This window comes from Ammodytes marinus, assembly GCF_949987685.1.
Source record: "Ammodytes marinus genome assembly, chromosome: 4".
Lineage (NCBI taxonomy): Eukaryota > Metazoa > Chordata > Actinopteri > Uranoscopiformes > Ammodytidae > Ammodytes > Ammodytes marinus.
The window spans coordinates 31,002,753-31,029,655 of NC_137233.1; the positions used below are offsets into that span (position 1 = coordinate 31,002,753).

General features: G+C 41.0%; 2 protein-coding genes across 5 annotated transcripts in view; one reads left to right on the forward strand and one right to left on the reverse strand.

Moving 5' to 3' along the window:
* Window positions 1-2,058: 2,058 nt before the first annotated feature.
* ankrd33ab (ankyrin repeat domain 33Ab) lies at window positions 2,059-5,543 on the reverse strand (the record flags this gene model as incomplete). Its single annotated transcript, XM_080026637.1, has 4 exons — window positions 2,059-2,930; window positions 4,614-4,754; window positions 5,037-5,166; window positions 5,283-5,543. The coding sequence occupies 4 exons, from the start codon at window positions 5,541-5,543 to the stop codon at window positions 2,059-2,061; spliced, it is 1,404 nt and encodes a 467-aa protein (XP_079882763.1).
* Window positions 5,544-12,298: 6,755 nt separating this feature from the next.
* arhgef25b (Rho guanine nucleotide exchange factor (GEF) 25b) overlaps window positions 12,299-26,903 on the forward strand; it is a 23,994-nt gene continuing 9,389 nt past the window's right edge. For 3 of the 4 annotated variants that reach the window (XM_080026394.1, XM_080026397.1, XM_080026396.1), the window contains exons 1-3: window positions 12,299-12,676; window positions 23,532-23,854; window positions 23,962-24,060. In XM_080026394.1, the coding sequence (XP_079882520.1) occupies window positions 12,583-12,676; window positions 23,532-23,854; window positions 23,962-24,060 (516 nt within the window). In that variant the 5' untranslated portion in view covers window positions 12,299-12,582. The remainder of the gene's footprint in view (window positions 12,677-23,531; window positions 23,855-23,961; window positions 24,061-26,903) is intronic. The other variant, XM_080026395.1, reaches the window with a different exon arrangement.

Here is a 26,903-nt window from a genome sequence, read left to right on the forward strand (position 1 = left end):
GGTTTAAAGGTCACTCACTATGACCTCCTTTAGGGTCTTATCTTTTTTTCCATTTAGGTCATGCTTTAAGATCATCATCAGTTTAATAGAGGAATTGGGGAAGGCCTGCTACATATTTTTTGTTGTTGTACCTTTCTCATTTACTCGAGTTTCATGAAGCCTAGCTGAATTTGCTTCTCTTTGACAGGGGATTGTTGTCTTCAGCATAGGTATTTAGTCCTAAATGCCTTCAGCCTTCAGGTGTGGTGAAATGTAAGGTAAGTACATTAACTCAAGTAGGGGAGAGTGGGGTGAGATGTGCCACTTTTTACCCAAAGTGACTGAGGCCTTGACAGTTGTGTCTCCAACTCAAATATGTACATATATTTCAGGATATTGTGCATCCCTGGAAATAAAAACTTTGGACCTGGAATAAACTGTTTAAGAAATATAGCTTTCGGAAAAAAGGCGTCTTGTGACACAACTTGCCCCCGGTGTGGTGTAAGTTGTGCCACAAGAGAGAATACCATGGGGTAAATTGTGCCATTGATATATATCTCATAAACTGTAATGCAAGATAAATCCACATGACAATTACTTATTTAAGGTTTAGTAAATAAAGTAAATATTTTACAAAGATTGAAGGTCAATTTTCTTAAACAAGGCCAGCAGATCTAGGTGGTTTTACCTGCAAAGCTCACAATGACAAAGTCACCATCATCATCTTTCTGGCCATCTGAACTCTTGTCAGTGGTGTCGTTAAGTGGAATGGAGATGTCAGTCTCTTCTGAGCTACTGTACACGATCAATTAACGATTTTTTTTGGTGACCAGAGTATACAGCCATGCCAATGGCACAACTCTCACTAGCTGCTCCGCCCTTGTAGAACCAACTGTCACCTGGCATATGTGATTCCCCCTCCATTTCTGCCTTTAAATCAAGACTCAAAATCCATATGTACACCCTGGCTTTTCCTCCCCATTAACTATCTTACCTCTGCACTACTATTTTTGTTTATATGTGGATGTCTGGGCTTAATGTCTTTTATTTTTGTTATTGTTATTTTACCTTCTTTGTTTACCTACTGAATGCACTATGTACAGCACTTTGGACAGTGCAAACTGTTATAAATGGGCTTTTATATATACATTTTACTTACTTACTTACTTATAACTCACCTAGGCCCTTTGTCACATTTCCAATTTCTTCCACGGTTTTCTAGAAACAAGGCGTGGCACAACTTCCCCACTGGCACAACTCAGGCCACTCTCCCCTATACTACAGGCACCACATTTCACAACCCAAATAACACATTGTAAATATTAAAATAATTGACTGGTGAGGCTTTATGAAAGAACCGATGGAATTGAAACTTTTCATATTTATTTCTATTTTCAAAACTATTTGTATCCACGCACTCATAGAGTTAATAAAAGCAGGAGATATATACATGAACATGTTATTGGCAATATCAGAAATTTTTTGCTACATAGTGTACAGTATTTACAATTGAATTTTGCTGAATTATTTACAAAAACAATAACAAATTCAACACAAAAAACGATTTGACATAAACAATATGGGCTTTGATTTAGCTCTTTGTGTCTATACATACATTTTTCATAAGAAATGGGGACATGCTGGTGTGCCTGCCATGTGTGTTGAGGTAGATACCAAGAATGCTTTAGATCCTATGTACCTCCATCAGTAAACATGGATTAAAGTATTGCATCATATTTAATAGGCTCTTTTAGTATTTTCTTTCTGGATTCTACAAAATTTAAATATAAGAATGAAAACAAACTTCTATCCTAACTCAAAATATCTTTAATATCTGTTTCAAACTTGAGATTTTCAATGGCTAAAAGCTTCTTTTGCAGCGCTTTTTCTCCCTGTCATTCATTTTTTAAGGAAGAAATAATATTTCCTCTCTTTCGCGTAATGTATTAAAAATGTGCTGAATATTTGAACAATATTCGGTTTGAAAGTTTCATGCCCTGAGTTTAAAACATTTTGAAAAAACATATAGTTCTGAAAAGGGATGACTTGTACAGCAAAGCAGCCCTTTTCTTAAACATCTTATTTTTTGGACTTCTTGTTGGCTTTTTCTTTTTCCTTTTCCTTTTCCTTTTCCTTTTCTTTTTCTTTCTTTTTCTCTTTCTCTTTCTCTGCCTTTTCTTTCTCAGCTCTCTTCTTCTCCCTCTTTTTCTCGTCCTTGATCTCCTTGTACTTCCAAACGGGTGGCTGCAGTAAGCTCTTATCCAGCTTCTTCTTCTTCTTCTCTTTCTTGGGCGTTTGCTCTGTGGGCCTGTGGATGTTGACGTTTGGTATGCAGCCAGAGGGGAAGATGCTGTTCCTTCTCCCCATGCTGCGGGGAATGAATGAAGCAGCTTTGGCGCCGGCCATTGACAGGATGCTCTCTCGCCGGTCAGCGTTGGAGCAGCACGTTGTGGAGGTGGACTCAGTTTGGATCACAGGAATGATGTGCGACACGGAGCCGTTGCTGTGGCACACTGAGCTCTCCTCCAGTTCCTTATCTGAGTGTTTCTTCACCAGCTCTGACACTGCCAGGCGCTTCTTGCCCATCTCAGGCGGGCTCGTGGGGCAGAGTGGACGGCACGCGGTTGAAATCAGGGGACTGTGGACACTGGTGGTGATTCGCACCATGTGGTCCAAGCACCCGTTGTCCTCGGGGTCGCGGGGTAAACTGAATCCGAATGTGTTTTTGAGCCGCTGGGTGATTTTTTGCGTGGAACTTTTCTCAGCTGTGGCCTTGGCTACCCTCTCCTTGAGCTCGGGCCACTCGGGGACAAAGCTCTCACAGAACTGCTCAGCTTTTGGCCGCGCGTTCAGGCGACGGAGACGTTGCAGGGTCTCATAGCGACCTGTTTTCAGTGCCCAGTCCCGAACACTTTTCCCTTGTGTGGAGTCTACTGCATGTACATTAGCCCCTGGAAACAAAGGTGGTAGAGCAAAGGAAGTAGAAGAGCAAGGGTTAATTTACAGTTCTAAAATGAACCACACATTCATCTTCTTTATTGTTATGTCTTCTTCATGGCTTACATTTTGAGTTAGCAGGAAAAGCACCATTGTCATGAAACACCTTAGTTGAATGCAGCCAGTATAATTGACTAATTACACCTGTGTGTTTCCCACATGTCAACATCTCTGCCATTAAAAAGGCATAATACTGGCCTAAACACTGGCAATACAGTGTGGTATTTACTGTATGGGCCTTTTTCACACCTCCTATTTGGACTAAGAATATGTCTAAAAGCCACAGACTAAGGCTGGATATGTCAATCGCCAGCTTTATAAATGACACCTAATCAACATTTAACATGTAATGACTGTGACAGTTATACATTTAAGTTACACTGAAAATGGCTCTGCTCCAAACAAATGATCTTGTCACTGTGACAGTGAGTCACCATGCACAACATCAGGACAAATAAACAAAGCACCTAAATGAAAATCAGCAAATAATTTTTAATATTTACGTCTGTGCTTTTATTACTGTAACAATGTACTGTATACTAAATAACAATCTATTTTATAAAACAGGCCTATTTGAATAGGTATGTTGAGTTTGAAATGGCAGCAATTGGGGCTTTATGATAAACAAGTTACCTACATTGTATACATACTTGATTGCTATTTCCAATAAAATGCAGTGTAAATTCCATATAATTTAGCTAGAAGAGCTACTGCAATCAATGACAACTAATGTTTAATTAATTAATCAACTAGTCAATTAATCCATTAGGCAATCAAAAGTAAATCTATCAGCTACTTCTTTGATTATCAATTAATGATTTTTCAGCCAAAATGCAAAGCATGCTATGGTTCCAGCTTAATAAAAGTAACCATTTGTGTTTTTCTCTAGCGTTTATGGCAGTGCTTTTAGGATGTTATTTGGACAAAACATTCAAATGTTATTATTTTTTTTTCCTATTTCTCAAACTGAAAGATAAATCAATTAGTCGATTAATCAAGTAAGCAGAGATTTTAGGATACATCTACAAATAGCTCCGCAATAGGCTAAACAACACTATACCCAGCCTGCAGCACCAATAAACCAGAGATTACTGGAGCATGTGTTAAGATGTCCCCAGAATGATCCCTTAAACCTGGTCTGGCGTCACTGGCAAGTTCACACTGGAGCAGAGTCAGCTGGCTTCAAATATGGACGGATAAACCGTGGGCTCAGCTATTCTCATCACCAGTGCCGTAACTGCTTATTTAGAGCTATAAAAGCCCCGGTTAATTAGCTAATGTCAGGGTTTCAAAAAAAATACATGGTACCAACAGAGCCAAAGGTGGTTTCACCGATTGACCAAGAACCTGCAGAGAATAGTGTTTTATTGTTTTAATGCCTGGAGTCCTGTATAGTGTATACCATTAACCACCTGAGCATTATTTTAATTTCACAAATAGATATGTGATACTGGTAGGAAGGTCCTAATATATGATTTTCCAGAAAGTTTATATATATTATCCAAAAGTGATTCAATGAATGACCAATTAAAAAGATGTTTTGAAAATAAGTATGAAAAGAAAACCTCAATTAATCAATGAACTCCTCAGTGAATGTTGTTGTTGCCAGGGAGTTGTGCTCCCCTGCTCTTACGTACCAGCCATAACAAGGGCAGCCACGACGTCAGTACGGCCTGTCATGGCAGCTTTGATGAGGGCTGTGTAACCCCGACAGTCCCTGAGTTCAGTGTCTATACCAGGGTAGTAGTTTAGGAGATACATGACCGTGATGAGGTGACCTGAAGATTAAAACGCAGTGTCAGAAAATGTGTCTTAACATTTGAAAGCTGGTTTTGTTGCTCATAAAAGTTGAATTGACTAAGATGATGATAGCAGTTGTGACTGCTTGCATCAAGTCCAAATAAAAAGTATAGAAGATTGACAGGTTTCAGTCTATATATGTAAGTCATATTAATGTGTAATTGCACTGTAGCTGAGGAAGCTCAGTCTTTTGTACTTGACTGAACTTTACCATTGTTTAATTTTGTTTTGTCGATGTTTGGTGTGTAAGTACGACTTACCTGCTTGGGATGCAATCATCAGAGCAGTATTGCCTTCATTGTCCTGTTGATTTATGTCTATATAGGGACAGCCGTGAAGCCCATATACAATGTCCACAAAACCTTTGCAGCAAGCCAACATCAAGCCATTCTGTTGGTAATAGTGAACAATAAAGATCAATGACAAAACATTTTATTTCTATTTTTATAGCAGACTGGAGCTTTATAGAGGTTCTGACTTGTTAGCATAATGAATGAGACTCTCACCCAGCCATTGATGTCCAGCTCCATGCTCTCCTCTTTTGTAACCCCTCTCGCCAGAACTTTCTGCAGAGAAGTGGGTTCATTACGGGAACATGCTTCATACAGTGTGGCTGCCGCTCTCCCGTTTGCCATGGCCGACGTGTACTCTGGAAGCACCGAGTCGTCGGAGAGGATGCTGTCTGAGTCGGACTCGCTCCCCGACAGAGACACATCATCCTCATCAGGGCCGGAGCCCAGGTGTGGATCCTCCGCCGCAGTGGCCATCTTCCAACAGCAGAACAGGTGAGGTGGTACGGTGTATTCTTTGGCTACATCTACGAGACAGTCCAAAGTAGAAAACTACATGGGTGTTGTGTATCGAAGCAAAAGGTGCAATCAGGTGCGCTCTTGAGATGGATGCTCAGAAAGGATGAATTGTTCTACTCCTTGGAAAGCTACCTGTAATCACATATGATGCCAAGTTAAAATCCTTTGCACGTTTTAGACACAAAGTTGTTGGGGAATCACACTATGCCGATCAGGCTACTTATCTGCTACATTAAAAGATCAAACGTTTGCCTATTGTCAGATGACAAAGGGTAACATGAGTCCGTCAGTCAAGGATTATCAGTGTGTTATCAATGTGTCATGGAGTGGGCGTGGCTCTATGGGCTCAGTTGGCCTTCACGGTTGAGTAACTGGATCAGCATCTAAAAGCCCTGCGGAATATACAGGAGGGCTAAATGAGGAGCAACCCTCCTCAGAATAGCCTCAGTCACACGTGGTCCCGGTTAACTCGTGTTATGGCTTTATTACCATTGAACTATTGAAACAAATGAGTGCTGCTTTTTATCTGTAATGTAGTATGTATGCAATCACATGCAGTGTACTGATTTGGGGATATTCAAAATGTCTGTTAGAGAATCACTAGAAGATATTATTTTTGCTGAACACCTGTCACCTGTTATGTGTTGAACATGAAAGCATTTCTTACTCTGAAAAAAAGTACAGCTCAATTAATACAATATTGTATGTCCCAGCCAATGTGAAGCCATAGTTCACAAAACCAAAACCAAAAAAAATTGGTGAAAATTCAGAGGCAGCTGGGGCGCTCCGGTGGCGTAGTGGATAGAGCGCGTACCATGTTGGCTCTGGCCTTCGTTGCAGTGGTCGCGGGTTCGAATCCGCCCTGTGGACCTTTGCTGCATGTCATCCCCCCTCTCTCTCTGTCTCCCCATTTCAACTCTGTACTGTCTAATAAAGCTTGAAAATGCCAAAAAATAACCTTAAAAAAAAATCAGAGGCAGCATTACAAAATCTAATACCAAATCAAATCAGTTTTATTTATACACAGTAGCCTCACATGACAAATAGCCACCTTAGTCCATACATAATATGATAATATGACACCCTCTGCCCTTAGACCCTTTTACCATCCTTCATCATTACAGAATGTTTGTCCTATCACTTCGATAACATTAATCAACACTGACACATGAGCAAAATGAATACACACTTACCATAAAGGGTAATCAATTAGCTTTTAAATGTGGATGTATCCACGTGTCGGCCCTTGTATGTTACAGCCCTTTGACTTCTTCTGGATGACTTCTTACTCTCTCCAAAACTCCTGCTGTGTTTTTTAGAGCAGCTGGTGGGTCACAGTTAACCTCCCTGGCCTGTGAACAGAGGTACTCTACCTGTTTTCCCATCCCACGTATTGATGTGATGACATAAAACTGAGAGGAGGAGTCTTTGCAGAGTCTCCACAGGACCTCCTGTGTGTTCAGCTCCTGTCCTTAGCTCATCCCACTTACACCAGCTTTAAAGACAGGATTACGTAATGCTCTGGCCACTTTCAACACAACACCAGTACCAAGTGGAAAAGTGAGATAGATGGTAGTTTTACCATGTTTTATCTTTTGGATAAACAGTCACAGATCTGTAGATAACAAATTGCTCATTGGCATTGATTTTTTTACAAATTCCTGAACTCTACATTCTTCCATAAGTTATTGCCTCTGCCTCATTTGATGTTTTGATGACGATGGCGGAGCATCAGTACGAAATCAAGAACATCCAAAAGATTGGATGTTGTCCTGATTGGATGTTCATGGCTTTATTATACCATGCAGTGAGTCTATAGCAGGGGTCTCCAACAGGTCGATCGCGGGCGGGTTTTCAGTAGCTCGCCTGATAGGTTGACCGACTTGTAAAAAAAAAAAAAAAAAAAAGTTTTTTTTTTTTTTTTTTTTTTTTTTACAAGTTAAAAATCTGATGAAGGTAAATGCACCTCTTCCCATGGTCAAAACTTTGCGATTTGCGGTAAATAAATGTTCACATGTGTCTCAAAGCGTTTCTCTATCAGCTGGTGTGTGTGCTGCTCTGCGGCTCTGCATGCGGCCATGCATAACTACGGCATGCACTGTCTTTGACCTTTGCATAAATGTATTTAATAATTTTAAGGGGAAAACACATTGTATTTAGTTAGGCTATTTGTAAAAATATTTTCTGAATTTCAATGCTGCTTTATTTTTACGTTTTAAATTGGGAAATACATGTTCCAAAACGACCATTAACCTCTGTATTTAAAAAGAAATCAAGCAAGTAGGCTAATAATAACCATTAATGAATTATAGGCTATCGCATCACAGTAGGCCTAATTGTCCACAATAATCTCACAACAGCCCTCCATCCAAAAAGGAACTTTAAAAATGTACAACTGTAAGGTCAGTTGTCTGTTTTATTCAAATAAGCAGTTGTTTATTTCTGTAGTGCGTATTGGCATCTTTGAGCAAAATACCCCCAAAATTTTCGGCGCACCGCGTTGCGCCGCGCCTCCTCCACACCTGGGTGGGGACCACCTTGACTAAGACATTTCCTGGGGAAACACTGTTGCGTCACAATAAGAAGTGTAATACAGACATTGATGTCAATTTTCACTGATATGTGGCCCACAAAAAGTGTAAAGTAATGTGTTCTTGGACCTTTGATGGGAAATTATTTATGATAAGCATTGGGTATTGCAATTTCACACGTGTACAAACAGAAGCTTAATTCATTTGATGTGTGCTATGTAAATAAATATAAGCGATTTGATACAAGTAGCTCTTGGCCACTTTAATTTTTTCAAAGTAGCTCTCAGTTGAAAAAAGGTTGGAGACCCCTGGTCTATAGTGTTTCTGTGGTGGTGTACAAGCTATTAATATTCTCCAATCTGACAGGAATACATTCTGGTGAGAATTTTAATTTATTGAACTTGTTTATTTTTCTTGGTCTAATAGTTTGCACATTTAAAGACTCAAAACAAGATTGTCTCCACTTTAGTCAGTTATTCATTAGTTGTAAACATTGACTATAAAATATGATGTGTGTATGTGTAGCTCTTCATACATCAACATATAAACTACAACCCCACCACATCTCTTATTACAAATGCAGGATTTTGTATTACGTCCACAGATACGCAATTAATCCGATTGTTAATGTTTAAAATGGTAGCCCAAATGTAAGCAGCTAAGGCCAGGGGAATTTAATTGACTGTTAAGACCTACTAGTAGACAAACAAATCCCGTCAGCGTTGACCAAACGTGTTGACACATCATACGCATTCCATGCTCGGCAACAAAAGTCAGTGGCAGCCATGACATTCCTCAGCTTTGCCACTGGATGGGGATCTCTCACACAGTTCCCAAGCTCTCGTCTCGGACTTCAGCCTTTTATAGTTTGGTCGCAATGGAGTAAAACAGTGAGCGGTTGTATCTGTGTCCTACATATCAGTAGTGTTTTTTCAATATATTTGAAATACATTTGTGTTAGATCTCTCAAATGATTTGAATTATTGTTTTTGTTCTGAAGTACTTGCAGTGCAGTCCTGTTTAAATGTAGAAACTGGCTTAAAAGTTAGAAGTACATGAAAGATGACTTACAAAATAAACCAATCAAAGCATAGCAATTGTAATGGTAAAGCGCTTCTAGTTTTTTTCTGAAACTATTTTGAGTTAGTTTAAACAGACTAAAAGTAGCCCATGGGACCTGTGGGACGTGGCTGGACCTGTCTGGACAGATTTGTCCTGAAGGGCCTGAGGACAAATCCCACTGCAATTTAACAGCTGTCCCCATCTGCCCAAAGCAGGGGAAAAACATAGTCTACTTTTATCATTCAGTTGGACTTCATGCAGGATAGCAAGAGATCTTTTTCCAAAGCCTTTGAAGGCTGTTTTTAATTGTTTTGTGGCGTGGATTTCCTGGATGAGGGGGATAAGAATGAAAGTAAGTTTAAAGACATTAAGTTGAAGAAAATCGACGCGAAATTAGGACAAACTCAAGAGACGCAAATATGAAGACTTTGGCAAAAGTGCAAGGGAGGACTGGACAACTGCTGGGAAACAAGGTTGATAAAGTGAGTGTCTTTGGTCTTGAGGCCAACATTGTTCCAGAGAAAGGGTTTCGAAATGACTTGAAAGCTAAAAACCTGCGTATATATACAACTTGCAACTCTCAATTAATATACACATACTTAAAAGCTCATCTTTGATTATACAAAACCAGACCACCACGCCTGAAAGTAAGAATATCATGTCCTTGCTGAAGGATTTATTTGTGTGGGATGATCTATTTATTTTAGGATAACTGTCAATGTGTTGAGAAAATATATCATGACTTGTATTCGTTGAGCTCAGGCACTGACAAAACATCGCTGCTGTTGATGTGGCAATACTTGTTTCTTTGTTCACACCAGTGAGTTTATGATGTCAAGTCCATCAGAATGGAACTCTTCTCTAATGTTAGCCTTTAAAAAAATAATAATGTTTTCAAATAGTATCTTGCCTGTAAGATTTGCTTCTGGAGAATGCTTGTTGTCAAAATCAGTTTTTGTCAAAATCAGTGAATAACTCCTCAGGGTCCTACCTCACTGTCTGTGCTGAAAAGAAAAGCCAGTGTAAATACACAGCCTAAGCTCTGCAAACACATACGTTTCTAGCTACTATCACAGCTACTACCTTTGTTTACATACCCGTTTATAGAGCCTAGGCTGTGCATTAACACCAGATTGATTTTCAGCGCGCACACACACACACACATTACGGACAGGTTGCGGCTCTTAAGGAGATATTCACTCATTTTGACATAAAGGGATTCTGAAAACAAGCGTTCTTCAGAATCACTAACGCCAAAAAAAATCAGGAACTGTTCTCTGGTTTGTGGTGTTTTATAGATTAAAATGTACCTTTTAAGATGAAACTTATTGTACAGACAGTGTCAGACCTCAACGGATTCGATGTTGTCCTGTGCTCCCCCCCGATCAGTTTAGCCCTGTCAGAGAAATTCCTCAGAATAGATAAGAAACCGCTTAAGCTGGAGCAAAAATAGGAAAGACAGAGGGGAGGAGGGAGAGGTGAAATGGGGGAAGAAAAGTGGTATAATTAGCTAAATTTTTTTCTTCTGTTCTGGTTAGGCCCTACTTATCAAAATACAAATACAGCTGCAACTAAAGGCTTCTTACTGTATAAAGAGGACCAAGTGTTTTACCTTTCTTACCCTCTGTCATTTTGTGTCAGATTTCAGACACCAGCCGGGAGAAACTGTTGTCAGATGAAAACAACCAGGACATGCCGACGCAGTTCAAGTGGGCCAGGAAGCTCAGTGTGGCCGCAAGACGCAAAGGTAAAACACAGTTGCATTACCTGTTGTCCTACTGTTTATCACCTGTAGTGGGGAGCATTCACTCTGGTGATTTGACTGAAAGAAACACACACACACACACACACACACACACACACACACACACACACACACACACACACACACACACACACACACACACACACACACACACACACACACACATACACGCATGCAAACAAACACACACACACACAAAGGAAGAATTGAAGCTTTTTATAACAAAAAAAGCACAAACTATCTCGTTCGGATGATTATACATTGGCTAATAATAATAAGCCACGTGCACGCTCACGTTCATAATGCATGTACATACAATAATCCTAGAGATCAGTGCTTTACAGCTCACACAGCTCGTCACGTCAGCAGAGTTTTTAAAAGCTTAACTCTGGCAAAGAGAGCAACAGCATTCTGATATTTTTATAGCTGTGTAATCTGTCCTTGGTGGATCGAGATTCCGTGGTTGTGCCGTTCAACCCCGTCCTGTGTTTTGTGTGTCACATAGGAACAGTAGCCGTATTAGCAGAGACAAATTCTTCTGTTTTTGTTTTGTCGTTTTCTTCTTTGCTGACTTTGTCCATGTTTGAGTTGCTGTGAGTTTATGCATGAATCTCTCTTGAAACACATGTGCCACGACCCTGGACAGCTGTGTTCGGAAGATCATCCAAACCATGAATGCCTAATCTTGGCTTTGAGATTAAATGGGTCTGCCTGCCTCCATCATCCTGCCAGCCCGGTTTGCTGTGTGTCGGATATTTCCACATGTTGTTTTCTTCACAGCAGAGGAAATGCGTTGGTACCTGTAGCCACACAAAGGAGCAGGCAGTTATAGGCCCGATCGTCTTTTGTTGATCAGACAAACACTGAGAGTCACAGAGCCACAGAGCGACCACTGAGAGGAAATGCTGACAAGGGAGGTGAAGAGAGAGAGAGAGGGAGAGGGAGAGAGAGAGGGAGAGAGAGAGAGCGAGAGAGAGAGAGGGAGGGAGAGAGAGGGAGAGAGAGAGAGAGAGGGAGGGAGAGAGAGAGAGAGAGAGAGGAGAGTTGGGCAGAAGGGGAGGGGAGGGAAAAGACTGGGAAACAGATGCTGGTGCAGCTTGTTAGCTACCACCCTCCCCCCTGCTCCCCCCCCCCCACACACACACATACACTCACTCACTCACACACTCACACACACACACACACACACACACACACACACACACACACACACACACACAAACACACACACACACACACACACACACACACACACACACACACTCATCACAGCCCCTCCTATCCCCTGCCCCTCTGTTGCTCCCTCACTCACTTTCTGTCCCTCTCATAATCTTTGCACACTATCTGACCACACACACACACACACACACACACACACACAGAGGCTGGAGAGTGGAGGAGAGCGCCGTCTCCCTGGTTATGGTTATTCTTTAAATCATGGGATAGGAACAGCGTTTCTATTTTTTCGTCCCTCAGATTTTGGACTATGCCTGTGGGGCTCTTTGTAAACCTTTCCTCCCAATCTCTTTTGGGTGTTACTGCAGGAATAGTGTGTGTGCATGTTGCCGCTGTGTGTGTCCGTCCAGCATATGATGCCTGCTTCTGATAGTCCTGAGTCCGGCAGCGGGAGAGGATCATCATGAGAGGGGGTCATCACCAGCGGGGGTGTGGGTGTCCACACCTCTTCAGAAAACTGCTAAGCAAATGTGGCTGCTGCTTTGTCCGAGGTAGAGGTACGTAGATGCTCTGCTTCTTCACGAGGACTTTTGCTGTAGTTCTCTGACTGTGAAGTTAAGTTTTAATGATGATACATGTGTGTAGATTTGTTACTCTTAAATTCCTAAAATTGTTGCAAAAAAATTTTAACTAAAAAAAAAAAAATCTGGTGATAGGAGATGCATTCTTCATACTGCCTATACAACAATTATTCACTTTTGTATATTTCAAATATTTCTGCATGACGGTGACCAAACTATTTAATGAAATAGTCCACTGATAATAATATGGATTTCATACGAATCTTAAATATTACCTGCATTTTTTGTAAGAAACACACTCTGTTATGGCTGGAAAAAAGCATTTCTGCTTATAGACCATCTCTCACTTGTGTCAGCCATTGCTACTACGTGTCCCCTCTCACACAGCATCAGTATTCAATATCACTATTTCTTTATTCCTATTTTAAATAAGATATGGTTGCCAGCTGTCCTTCCAATACTAGCATCCTAATGTTTGTGTTTGTTTGCAGTTGTTCATTGGTTGTCAAATTGTGCAGTTACAATATTGTTACAATGCATCATGTATCTGTATCATGATGCCTTGTACCCCCCCCCCCCCCCCCAACCCCCCATGTATTACTTCTTCTATCTAGCTACTGTGTTAGCTCAGCAATATTTACTGACAAATCCAATACAGAACCGGCATGCTTGACAACGGCTCTTTTGGGGTTGGTTGGTCTGTGTGTGCACATTGTGTTGTATATATTGTATTTTTTTGAGCCAAGCTCAAAACAGTAAGACAGTTGTGTCACAATTAGAACACCAATTCTTTGTTGAAAAGTGATTCACCACTGTGCTTGGTGTTTGTGTCAGGTGAGAACTTTGCCTTGATTGAGGATACAAATAGAGGCAAGCTGTATGTTGATCATTGCTTCTACTATTATAGAATAAGATATAGAGCAAAACACTGGGTAGTTGTGTCTGCTCCAAGATGAAACAGTGGCAGTAGCCCATTGTTTTTAGAGACACTTGCATTTATATATATTTTTCAGGATTCATTTACAGTAAATGGACAATCTGTGTTTAAAAGGATGCTTGACAGGTACAACAAGAGTAGCCATGATTCATTCATCCATTCTCCAACCAGAGCCAAAAAGAAATCAGAAAGTCAGTATTGAGTCACATCTGGATTTCTGTTGTGTCTCAGAATGTGCTGCTGATCACTTGAGTCATGGAAAGAGTCAATGAGTCACTGTCCCGACATTCCTTTCCTCCCCAAAAAAGAAAGACCCCTGTCATCCCCCCCTCCACGGGCGGCGCTTGTGGTGTAGTGGTTAGAGCGTCCCCCTAGAGGCTCAGTCCTCATCGCAGCAGACCCGGTTTGATTCTGACCCTTGGACCAGGGCTGTACGCTTATTTTTTTAGGTGGTAGCACTGGTGCTAGCAAGCAAAAAAAATCAGTAGCACAAAAAAAAATTCAGTAGCACACAAAGTATGATCGAAAACTTGCATAACCTTAACCCATGCATTTAGCTCTAATTACCTTTTAGCCTGTCATCTTGGTCTCATTTGAAATTCTCAATTAATGTCATATCCTAGTGTGTGCAGTAATAATTGTAGAACAATTAATAGGGGTGCACAGATTGTAATTTAGACAAAATAATCTAACCTGCCTGCCAATTGCAATTTTTTGCTGATTCAGAATTATTTCTCCCCATAAAATTAATATCTATATATTTTTTGTATATACATATCATTATTATATTCATAATAATAAACATTTTTGGTAAATGTCCTTCTGTTAATTAAAACCTATAACTTTAAAACATATAGCCTATTAAATAAATAAGTATACATATTGGTACAATTTAGGGTAAGTAAAGAGTAGTTCTTCAGTGGCTTATCAGTTATTTCAAACTTTGTTTAAATAGACTACTGTTGTTGACTGCTCTCTGCAGCTGAAGCAGTTGATTTTCAAGCTAGCGCACTGCAGGGCTGTGAAGTGCGAACTTCCTGTTCTTACCGGCTTCAAAAAAGTCAACTCACGTTTGGCTAGTAACATGCTTTTAATGTGAAGGCGCACAGGAAATGTTCTGTTTGCACACGCGCTAACTTAACTGCGTGCCGTCTCCTTCCGGTTATTACCATTGGTGAAGTGTATTAGACGCTAGAATCGCCGCACAAGCACAGGTCCCGAGCACACATCTTTCACCAGCCAAAGTGGAGGGTGGACTCAATAACTTACTTGCCTAAGACTACATTTACCCGAATTTGGAGAGTGTTAATGTAGAGCCCTCTAAGCAGTGTTGTGCAGCACTCTGTGTCTCAAACAGACAGCATCTGCTCATTAGCACTCGTGCGAGTGTAGGCCTACTTGTATTCATCATCGCACGTGATCAATTTCAGTAGCAAATGCGATCAAAACTGTCGCACTGTACAGCCCTTCCTTGGACGCTTCTCTGCATGTCCTCCCTTCTTTGCCCCATATCAACTCTGTCTCTTCAAAATCTGCCTAATAAGCAAAACAGGCTTTATTAGTTGGATAAAGTTTGTTCCATGTCGTTCCACACTCAACTTGTTGACCGTTTTGAGTGCACCACCCGGGTAAAGTAGGCCTACTGTATGTTGCACTGCATTTTTATACTTTTCAATGTCTTCAATGCACTCAAAATAGCAAGTATTAGCAAGAGAAACAGTCTTTTTTTTATCCCTTTGTTCCTGCGTATAGTTTCAGTTTCACCTTAGCAACATTGCTTGCTGTCTGGTATAGATATGCATGTGTGGTAGCATCTAAAAGTAGGAAGGGTTTTTTCTTCATCTCTACATGTGCAAAAACAGCCACTGCCTCATAGCACTCATTCAAACATGCACATGCACACAGAAACACTTTCCATGGGGCGCCCTTAGCTCAGTTGGTAGGGCGTCCCCCCCATGGGCCTCGGCCAGCAGCGGACCCGGGTTCGATTCCAGCCCGCGGTCGTTCTCTGCATGTCACTCCCCTCTTTGCCCCATTTCAACTCTGTCTCTACACTATCAATAAAGCATAAAAATGCCAAAAAAATATCTTAAAAAAAAAACACTTTCCATTACTGGCCGACCCTTAAATCCTCTGTTGTTCCAGTTACTTGGGGAGTGATTACAGTAGCGCTCTACCTTGAGCCTCACTGCTCTGACAGACATGGATGTGTGAAATGTGTTCAATTAAAACAGCCTTGTTTTGAGATGCCTTGCTTTCTCACCTTTGTTTGTAAAGCTTGACAGTAGATTTCTTACACTTTTCTTTGGGATACACGTCGGCTGTGAGCTGAAATGCCACTATCGCTGTTATACAAGGTGCTTTCTTTCCTTCTAAAAATAGCTTTTTTGCCTGTGAGTGTTTATATAAAGCATAGCAGTCACTTAGTCTTTTTTCATCAAAGCTATTAGTTTCTTCTTTCTATTTTGTGATTACAGAAAACATCTACTTTTTGCCGGAGAGCCTCTTTTTCAAGCGTTCTTATGTGGTTTGTTGCTTTTTCCTTTTGTTTTTGTAGCTTTCCGATCACTCTCGGATTCCCCTTGAAGATTTCCATCATAATACTTTAACATGTTGAAACTTCACATTGAGTGTTAAATTCCATTTGGCACACATGTTCTGTAGCTTTTTATAGAAGCAGAGAAACACCTCCAGATTAAGTTATTGTTTGGGAAACTTTCCTGGAAATTTACTTAAAGTCTTGCCAAAAAAAACTCACTGTCTCGCAAAACATAATGCATCGCTGGCATGACTAAAAGTCCCTTAGACCATCGGTGTGTGAGCTAATCTCTACCAGTATGTGAGGAACTGAACATGGTGACTAACAAGCAAAACAATGTCCAGTACCTCAGGCCAATTGGCACTTTGCAGTTGGTGCTTGTGTGTTTTTTTTTTTTTGGAATATTTTTGAGTGACTAATCCTCCTTTGACCCTGACATGGTTCTGTGTCCCTACAGGAGCCGGATCCCGCAGATACCGATACTCCTCGTTGGCACGTTTATTTGTAGTAGTAAAGACAATTTAAAGTCGTTAAAACATCCAACAGTAAATATAGATTAAAACTTTAAAAGGATCTAAATCATTTAAAAAAAACACCGAGACGATAAAACAGAGAAATGAATACAAGATAGCCAGGCCAAGCTGCAAATGCAAGGTGCATAATGATGAGTGATTAGAGCTGCTTTAATCAGTATATTTTACATCAGTCATAGATAAGTGGTGATGGGAAATTTCACTGAACTCTATGATTTCTATGCGTCTTTCAACACATTGGTTTGGTTTTATGGCCCGCAACATTAACTGTTGCTTTGGATCAACATCATTTTCAGTCGCAACCTGAACAAAGGCTAGACATCCCTACTGTATGATCGCAAAGATATGAGTTATTTCCCCATCTTTATTCAAGACCTTTAGACTTGAGAGCATGATTAGTTGATTTCATGTTCGGAATGTGTCATTATTTTCCCTCAAACTCTGCCCTGATACTCAAATTGCTCCTGCTCGCGTTCAGATTTACACTGCTACTGCTCAATCTGTAGGCGTATATTTTTCCTCACACATATTTCTGCTCGTGGATTTTTTGTGATTTATTGGCCCAAAAAAGAATCTGTGTTCAAAGCAGAAATACGCGTGGAGACAACTCGACAGCGCACAGAAGTAGTGCGAGTGTGGAACTGGCAAAAGATCTGTGCCAGCAACAATATATTTGGGCACAAACATACAGTTTGAGCAGAAGCAGAGTAAATCTGAATCCGATCAGGCTGAGATTTGAGCGTGAGGGCAGAGTTTGAGGGAAAGAATGACAAAATCTGAAACGTTGAAATCAATATATCATGCACTCAAAATCGAAAGACCAAGAGTCTCAAATAAAAATTGGAAAATAGCTCCACACAATGACTGGTGAAACTGGTGTGTTCACTTCCATTCTCCTCAGTGTGATTACTGATTCTCATCTTGCTTACTAAGCTCAAATCTGAATTCTGACCGTAACAAGACCGTCACAGAGGGAACATTGAGTAGACAGCAGACAAAATTGACCACAATGAGAGACGAGTGGGAGCCCACACCAGCAGCCTGCAGCACTGTGGGAAAAAGGAAGTGGTGGCGCGAGGAGTGCATGTCCGGCTACACTGTAAAAAAAACTCTAACTGGGTCAGCTGTCAACATGCAGGATGTAATGGGATGTGATGAGATATTAATCACAGGCGTTCCAGTCTTAGTTTAGTAGCAAATACAATCGTCCTATTAACAGCTCAGGTCATACGTGTTGAGAGCAAAGAACAAAAGCTGTGGACAAATCACAAGCATGACATTGATATGGGAAGATACAGGATGAAATGTATCTTCAAATGCCTGCAATAGCTCTGATTGATATTACTTTGCTACCTATATGTTGCGCAGCCAATGGAAAGCTTTGGCAGTAGCAGTGGCAAAATCTGTTGGAAGCAGATATACTAACATGGAAGGAAGGCCGGGGTGGTTGAAGGTGCTTTTTTAGAGTAAAAGCTGTTGGCTGCAGCATATGAATATATGGAGTGGGACTGAGGTCAGCTAATTGGATCCTGGTGTAACCTTGAGCCACAATCTGCAGCCTTTTTCAGAGGCCTTTTGTTTGTGTGTGTGTGTCAGCCACATTATGTGTGTTAGAAACTGTACTGTATTGTTACATCAAAGATAAATGTTAGAAGTCTCCATTGTTTAGGAATGAAATCGCCAATTAGTGAAATGCGGATCAAACAAGATGAAACATTTATGTGTGTGTGTGTGTGTGTGTGTGTGTGTGTGTGTGTGTGTGTGTGTGTGTGTGTGTGTGTGTGTGTGTGTGTGTGTGTGTGTGTGTGTGTGTGTGTGTGTGTGTGTGTGTGTGTGTGCATGTGTCGCATGGGTTTCTAATCAAGATAATAATCTGTCACTTTTCCAGATTGTTGAACTTCATCAACCCTCTGCAGCACTGAGTGGATGTATATCATGAAAGTGGCTGAAATGTGGTGTATTTGACTTGGTAGTATTCCCACAGGAAGTGAAGCAGGCCGTCTAAGCCTAGAAAATGACAGGATTTGATTGCGATAATGATGACTTCATTCTTAAGCACGCACAGAATAATAAGGCAGCAGCAGTAATCAGAGCCCATAATGCAGACAAATAGATGCCTGGCACGTAGAATTGGTTTATCTTTTGTTTTGCTTAGACTTGGTGAAGTGTCTTTGTGCAGTTTGAAACGGCGCTTCAACAGCATCTCAATAATTCCTGCTGTTGCTGACCATGACCATGTATGGGGTTTAGTGGGGGGAGATGCAGATAACCGTCTCCCACCCATCTGCTTTGAGAGAGAGAGAGAGAGACTTCCATGATGTAAAGTAGGTCATGGAAGCAGCATTGTCTCTTTGGAGATCCAGATGAGCACATTGTGCTCATATTTAAGAACCTATATTGTAATATACATTAGGTTCTTAAATACTTTTACACTATGAACATAAGATAAATGCTCTCTTTATGCAGCTGAAATGTTTTAATTTATTTACTTTTGTGGAAAAACTTATCACTGTAAATATACGTTTACCTTTGATACCCTTTAACACAACTATAAAGCCAAGTCTAAATATATACATATGTTTTAAAGTAGTGTTCAGGTGGTTAATTCCCAGCTGTGTGTCCTGCCACTGTGATGCAGAGATTGAACATAGTACACATCATTACATCATATTGTCCGTTATTGATCGACTCACTCTACAAAGTTTTACTTAAACAGAGAAATGGACATTTCTGCTGACAAAGAACCTGAAATGAAACAGTGAGAGGACAGAGCTTAAACTGGATTGTTTTAACATGAAGTACTCCCCTGCCGCATGTGTAGGATGGGTGCATGAAAGGTGTGTCAGAAATGAACTCCTTCACTCATGTAATCACTCACTGCCTTTTTAATGGTCCATAAAGAAACTGTGAGGACTATTTTGTTGTAGCTTTATAATCATTAGTGAGTGTAATTTCAGCTGTACTGGAATACAAGCTCCTGGTCTTTAGAACCATACATAAGAAAAATGATAATTGAGTATATAAAATAGTGCAAAAACGTGGCCACGGTGTTTAAGCTTCCGCTGCCTCAATGCAACAGACAGGGTTACTGTCAGAGAGACGAACTGTCGCTGATTTCTTTGTCCTGTTTACTGCTATCTCCTTCCATTGTGATAGGTTTGTTGTGTGAGCCAATGGGGTTGCCAAGAGATTCAGACCCCACCCAATTGTAATCCATCCATCAGACGATACGCGGCAGAGAATTAGTGTTGTACACCTCCATGACAGGTCATGTCATGTTACACCAATATGCCCCCGTAATATGTGAAAAAAGCTCTTCATTTATTTTTCTTAAAATCAATGTTGGTCTTTAACATTTGCTGTTCATGTACAGAAGTTTTACAAAATAAGAAAATGTTAAATAGGGTTTGTGGATGTCCATAGAGTCTGTATGAAGTTGCATTCACAGCATGCATGCATTGCCTGCAGGCCAACCCAGTACTGCATGCGGACACTCCCTGCAGTCTGGATGGTGGTCCAGCTGTTGCTCTGTGGGAAAATGAAACATTACATAAGCATCACAAACACTCAGGACAAGCTTGTTGCTCAGCTCAGGGAGGTTTTGACGTCACAATGACGATATGCACCATTAAGGGTCAGATCATAGAAAACGTTGATGTACTTGTCGAAAAAACCCTACAGCAAAGATCCACTCGCTGTATTCAACAGATGGTGAGGTGGTTGTTAGCCGTCCTGAATGACCCGACCTTGATGGATAAAAAAACAAGGAGACCAGATGGCTGTCTCTGCTCAGGGTGATAACATACAGCATGTGTGTTCATGTGGGCATCTGTGGATGTTTGCACTAGCTGATACTGTCGAATTGGCTTGGTTTTGTTCTTATTGTGGTCACAGTGTTAAATGTGGTAAGAGAGTACATTTTGGTAAAACCGTTCTGACAATTTATGTTTATGACACGCCTGTTATATGTCGAATGGACATCAGGAAACAGCTTGTCAAATGTCCGACTGGATACATGGGTTTAAAGTTATATTTTGGGGCATTTTCGCCTATATTAGATAGAGAGAGATCAGATGCAGATCGAAAAACATGGGGAAAGAGAAGGGGCGAGACATGCATCAAAGGTCACCGGTTGGAGTCAAACTAGCAACATTGCAGTAAACATGGTATGCACTGTAACCACTGGGCTACCACTGAGCTCCCAGGGTGGTCTTATAAACGGGGGCTAGAAGGTGTGCTCCAGTTATTGGGGTATCACACGTCTCAGCCTCAATAGGAACGCTTATACTTGGGACCTGGAAAGGGGGCTCTAATGGAATGTCTAAGCTCAGATCCAGGAGAAGGACTGCAGTTCATGCCCTGGTAGTGGTCCAACAAGGTCACTAGTAGACAGGTCATAGGACTCTTCTAGTCTACATGAAAAAATTAGATTGAAGCAAAAATGGAGCTCACGCATCAGGAGGGAGCTTGAAGAAGAGAAACTGCTCCTTCACGGACCTAAGGATGTTTGTTTTCTACTTGTTATATTGAGTGTAACGTGACTTCTTTTGAAAGTGACATATACAGGAGAAAGACAATAGCAGGGTTGTGAGACAGATTTGCCGCTGCCGCACTTAGCCGCTCCGCTACAATGCCAGTGTGGCTCTAGGGAAAAACATGTCCGGTCCGCCACTTTGGTTCGGATTGAAATATATCAACAATTATTGGATGGATTGCAATGGACTTTTTCAGAGACATTCATGGCTTCCAGATGATGAACTTTAACATTTTTTATGTTTGAATGCTAATGTTAGTTTTTCCCTCAGTGCCCTGATAGCATTAGGACCATTAGCATGGCTGTACATTCCTGTTTCCCAGGGAACAATGTCTTTCTCTCACTCTCAATCTGTATTTATATTTCCTTGCCTCCCTAAACTGGAAGAATTAATCTTTGATAAGAGATACATTTTGAACATAAGCAAACTGTCCCATCAATTTACTGGTTCAAACCTCCAGGATGAACCAGAAGACACACACACATGCGCGAGCACGCACGCACACACACACACATGCGCGAGCACGCACGCACACACACACATACACACACACACACACACACACACACACACACACACAGACAGACAGACAGACAGACAGACAGACATGATTGACCTTCCTCCCTTCCCTCTTAATCATCCCATTATAGAAATGAGTTTGTCGCTCGCTGCATGATTGAAGTGCAGGGCGATTAATTAGTTTAATTACAGTCTTATTTAAATCCGGCCTTACTTACATGGTCTTTCTTGTTTTGTAAGAGACTGAACTTTTGTCTGAATGTCCGCTCAGGGTACCAGCATATTTCTGTAACGTGATTAGTAAACATGTATAAAGAAACCCATCACAAATGATCACCTTTCTCACCTATCACCTGATCACAATTTTTGTGTTTTTTTTTGTTGGTATTTTTGTATTCAATCCATTTTCTGATTTATTTATAGTTCCCATGAAATAAAAGAGTCATCAGTATGGTTGTTCTTGTTTAATCGCAGTATCAGGCAGTTTTGGCAAAATGGCTGACCCAGATTTCCACTGCCTTCTTGAAAGCGTGTTATTATGATTACAGCTTACATAAATGTGCTGACAGGGAAAAGTGGCCTTTGGGAAGAATCCAAAACGACAAAATGGGGCTCATGAGAGATTCCACTTTGCTCCAGTCAGCAGAACAGAGTGAAATGTTAATGTTAGGGTGCTTGATTAAAACAGTGTGCTTGAGGATTAGGTACCAGCAGTTTCCATAGTCAAGAGACTTAAAGCTGGAAAACAAATCCCAGCTGTGGTGTAAAAGGGTGTCAGCTCTTGGGTTGTGTAGAAAGAATGAGGGCAGATCAGTGCAGGCATGATGGCTTCAGTTGTGACTGACTTTATGTCACATAGTTTACTGAGGGCTGGAGAGAAAAAATATTCCTGTTTGAGTCCTTTTTAAATGCTTCATTCAGCCAGTAAATTGTATTTTAAAAGGCAGTCCTTTGGTAAAAGTCCCGGTTGTGGCTGAGATAAATGAGGGTTTGTGTTCACCACCATACTTACAAAGATTACAGGATTAAATAACAATTTGAAGTGTCATTATGTTCCAGTGGAGATACTTAAGCCACTGATATTCATGATTCAACCTAAGGAAGTAACTAAATACATAAATAAGTATATTTACTCAAGTACATTTATATCGACTTATGAGTCACACTTCTTATTATAAGTAGTTGCTTTGTTTTATTATATGACAGCTATAATTACTCTACAGTACTTTTTTTGTAGAATATGTATTGACCTTTGGTTGATGTCTCCACATCTTTTGTTTAAATAGATTTTCATTTTTAGACAATGAACAACAACTACATGTGGCATGCGGCAAAGCTGCAGTATATCATTTGAATTCATTTGTCCTTTCTCATGAGAACGGGTCTGTGTGTGTGTGTGTGTGTGTGTGTGTGTGTGTGTGTGTGTGTGTGTGTGTGTGTGTGTGTGTGTGTGTGTGTGTGTGTGTGTGTGTGTGTGTGTGTGTGTGTGTGTGTGTGTGTGTGTGTGTGCGCGTGCGTGCGTGCGTGCGTGCGTGCGTGCGTGTGTGTGTGTGCGTGCGTGCGTTTGTGTGTGTTTAGGATTGATAGGTACAGTAGCTGCAGCTACTAAAGTTACAGTTAAGGCTTAACACAGGAAATTGAACAACATTTTTGGACAGAAATCTGTCTGCAGTATCTGACCTGAGAGCATGTACCCCACAATTAGCCGCTGCACATTAACCCAATCTTTTTTCCCCTTGCTTCTCTCTCTCTCTGTCTCTCCCTGCAGCAGATTCGTACTCTGCGGCGGCCAGTGACGGCAGCATGACCCCATCAGTGGGCTCTGTGGCCCACCAGGCCTCAGGCAGCTCCAGCCCCAGCTCACACTCCTCTCCTGGGGGACCGCAGCACCCCGTCAGCGCCCTCAAGAAATGGCTCACCAATCCCCTCCGCAAGCTGAACCCTGAAGCCAGAGGAGGAGCCGCAAAAGTGGAGAAGCAGATGTGCGGGTCAGACAAGAGGCAGCCGCCATCGCTCCGTTCCCACAGTGAAACTCAGCCGAGGCCTCTGGAGCCGCACGCCAGCTACACCATCCTCCCCTCTGGAGACACGGTGAGACAGACAGAAAGACACCCAGGCTCCATGTATACCTCCAGCCTTTTACCAAATCACTTTTTTCTATCCCTGTGTGTAATGGCTGTTGTGTTTGTGTTGAACAGGTGTGGAAAGACAGTCTGTGCAGTCCAGCGGATCCCTCTCCATCACAGCCGTCCTGCGAGAGCCACTTATCTGACCTCCTGCTAGACACACAGAGCCTAGTAATGTCCCTATTCTAATTCTATTCTATTTCTTTCTATTCTATTCTATTCTTCTTTAATGTATATTTTATTCTATTCTTCATTGTTATTTTCTTATCAGGTTGTTTTGTGTTGTATTATTTTCTATTCTGTTTCATGCAGTTTGACTCTATATGATGCTTTTCTATTTTATTTTGTTCCTAGGTCTGTACGATGGAATATTTACTACTCAATTCAGCAAGAAGTTTTAATTAAATTATTAATTATATAAATTAATAATTTGCTTTGTGTAACCTTTACTTTAGTAGTCTGGTCCAGTTCCCGCCACAATATTAAATGACTCATTGTATAAAGTAATTATTTACGATGAGAAGATAGAAAAGGCAAAGTGGTTGAGAAAAACACCATGAATGAACCATGAGAAATGCAAACTATATCATTCTTATTCTCTCAGTGGAGCTTCTCTCAACAGTTAATGATGTATATATTATACCAACACATACACTTGGAAGAATCACACTAAAACTATGGACTATGGACTATGCTCGTGTTCAGTTGCATTAGCACGTGAAAGTCTCTTCTTATTTGCATACATCATTTGACTTCCACATATTCTGCCAAAAAAAGAATAGCAGAGATTATCACATTTTGTTGCATATTCTGTGACACACACACACACACACACACACTCACACCCACGCTGGCACGCGCACACGCACACACACACACACACACACACACACACACACACGCACACACACACACACACACATGCACACACCCACAACTAAATTCTGGTAACCCTACACTGTACTGAGCAGTCTTTCTAGAGAGCATCTGGAAGTTATCAGCCAACCAGAAGTACTGTGTCATGGTTGGGGGTGAGGAGGGGGTGACTGGCGTGACACCCATGCAGCCAAAGCAAAATAGAACTTAGTAGTTGAAAGGGGAACACTAGGGCAGCCGGCCGTACGTAAACATAAATACTGGTGAAGGCTGGTATAGGAACAGGCCTCCGACATGAACCGCTTGATGTTGGTCGGCATTTCTTTTTTGTCTATCAGCTGGTCCAGCTTTAAAACTCTAAAAAGAAAAAGGGGATAAACACTAAAATTAGAAGAAGAAAGGGCAAGATGAGTAACAGTCCTAAGGATGTTGGAAATAACTCCTTAATAGACAACAGAGTAAAGTTACACAAGCATATTACATAAGAGACAAGGAGGATGTTTCTGAAATCTTAGTTTCACCCTTAAAGTACAATGTTCTGCCTGATAAATGACTGTCCTCACAGTCGACTGTTTGGGACAATATTATTCTACAGACACCTGCAGCTTTGTTTTTTCCCTTGGTTCCTGCATCCTTCATGTGTGTCCATCCCTGATGAGGGTAAACAGAAAGGTCTAATCATCTCTGCAAAGGAATAGTTTGACATTTCAAATGAAAAACGCTCATTCACTTTAAAGCCAAGAGGTAGCTTGATACCATTCTAAATTTGGTACGGTATAAAGCTATGCCTAGTAGCTGATACGCTTAGTTTAGCAAAATTACGGGAAACCAGGGGAAAGAGCTGTTTACCAGAAACTAATAAACATATTATGTCATTGTTGTTAAATCTGAACGTAAATCAAAGTGTTCAAATGAAATGTATGTTTTTCAAGGAATAATTGGACTGACTTTTTCTTGTGTGGGAGCAGTTACTTCCTGGAGTCTGTGACTATAGTCCAACACATAACATAACCACTGTAAAATGCAAAAGAAATTGTAATGTTTTTTTGTATGCATTTAACTAATGGGATGTTATATGCGTATTATCAAGTGGTAGAATGATTTTCTTACATTTAAACAGACCCAGCCTAGCTGTTTCCCCCTTTTTCCAGTATTTATGCCAAACTAACTGGACTGCTCCAGCTACAGCACCAGAGACATTGGAGTGGTAGGCCCTATCCATGTTTCAATCTTACTCTCCGCATGAAAGAGAATATGTATATTTCCCCAAAATGTTGAACTATTCCTTTAACCTCCCCATAGTTTTCAGAGTAGCTAATGGACTCTTAGCTTTTTGAGAAACGACTGTAGTAGAGGAGGATATAAGGAAGCTTACCTCAGCAGTTTAATGGCTGCTGACTATAGCAGATCCTAACCAGAGCGGAGATGGAGTTTAAATGAGCCTTATGGTAGATGTTTTTCATAGGCAGGAGGATGTTTGCTGGGTGAGGAGGTGAACAAAAGATTTTAGCAGAAGAAATCATGTGCAGTTCAAAGAGGCAAGGGAACAAACTGTGGTGAGACTATAGGATGTCAAGAAGATTACAGTTAAATACACATCAGATTATACTGCTGTGCTGTTCCGAACGTTTCTGCCTGACAGACTCCTCAACAGCAAAAAGGGATATTAAAATGCCATTATTACTCTCAGGTTACGAAGGGATTTGAGGGTAGTATGACTTTTCCAAAGGAGATCGGCATATTTGGTCTTCTGACGTTTTCCCCGTTTTAAGGGCCCTCTCATCTTTGAAATCTTTCTACAGATGTGTTGCTGTCTGGGTCAGTGGATGCTGTAGATGAAGCTTAAAAGGTTTAAGTTTGGGTAGTGGATGCACTGCAGTGTTTGGAACAAGTACTCAGATCCTTACGTTACTTAAGTTAAAAGTAACCAATACTACATTTTAAGCATTTAAACGCCTTAGGATAAGTAGTAAAGTACCTCAAAATAATACTTCTCTGGGGTGCTCTGGTGGTGTAGTGGATAGAGCGCGTACCGTATTGCCTCAGGCCTTGTTGCAGTGGTCACAGGTTCGATTCCGACCCGTCGACCTTTACTGCATGTCATCCCCCCTTTCTCTCTGTCTCCCCATTTTGACTCC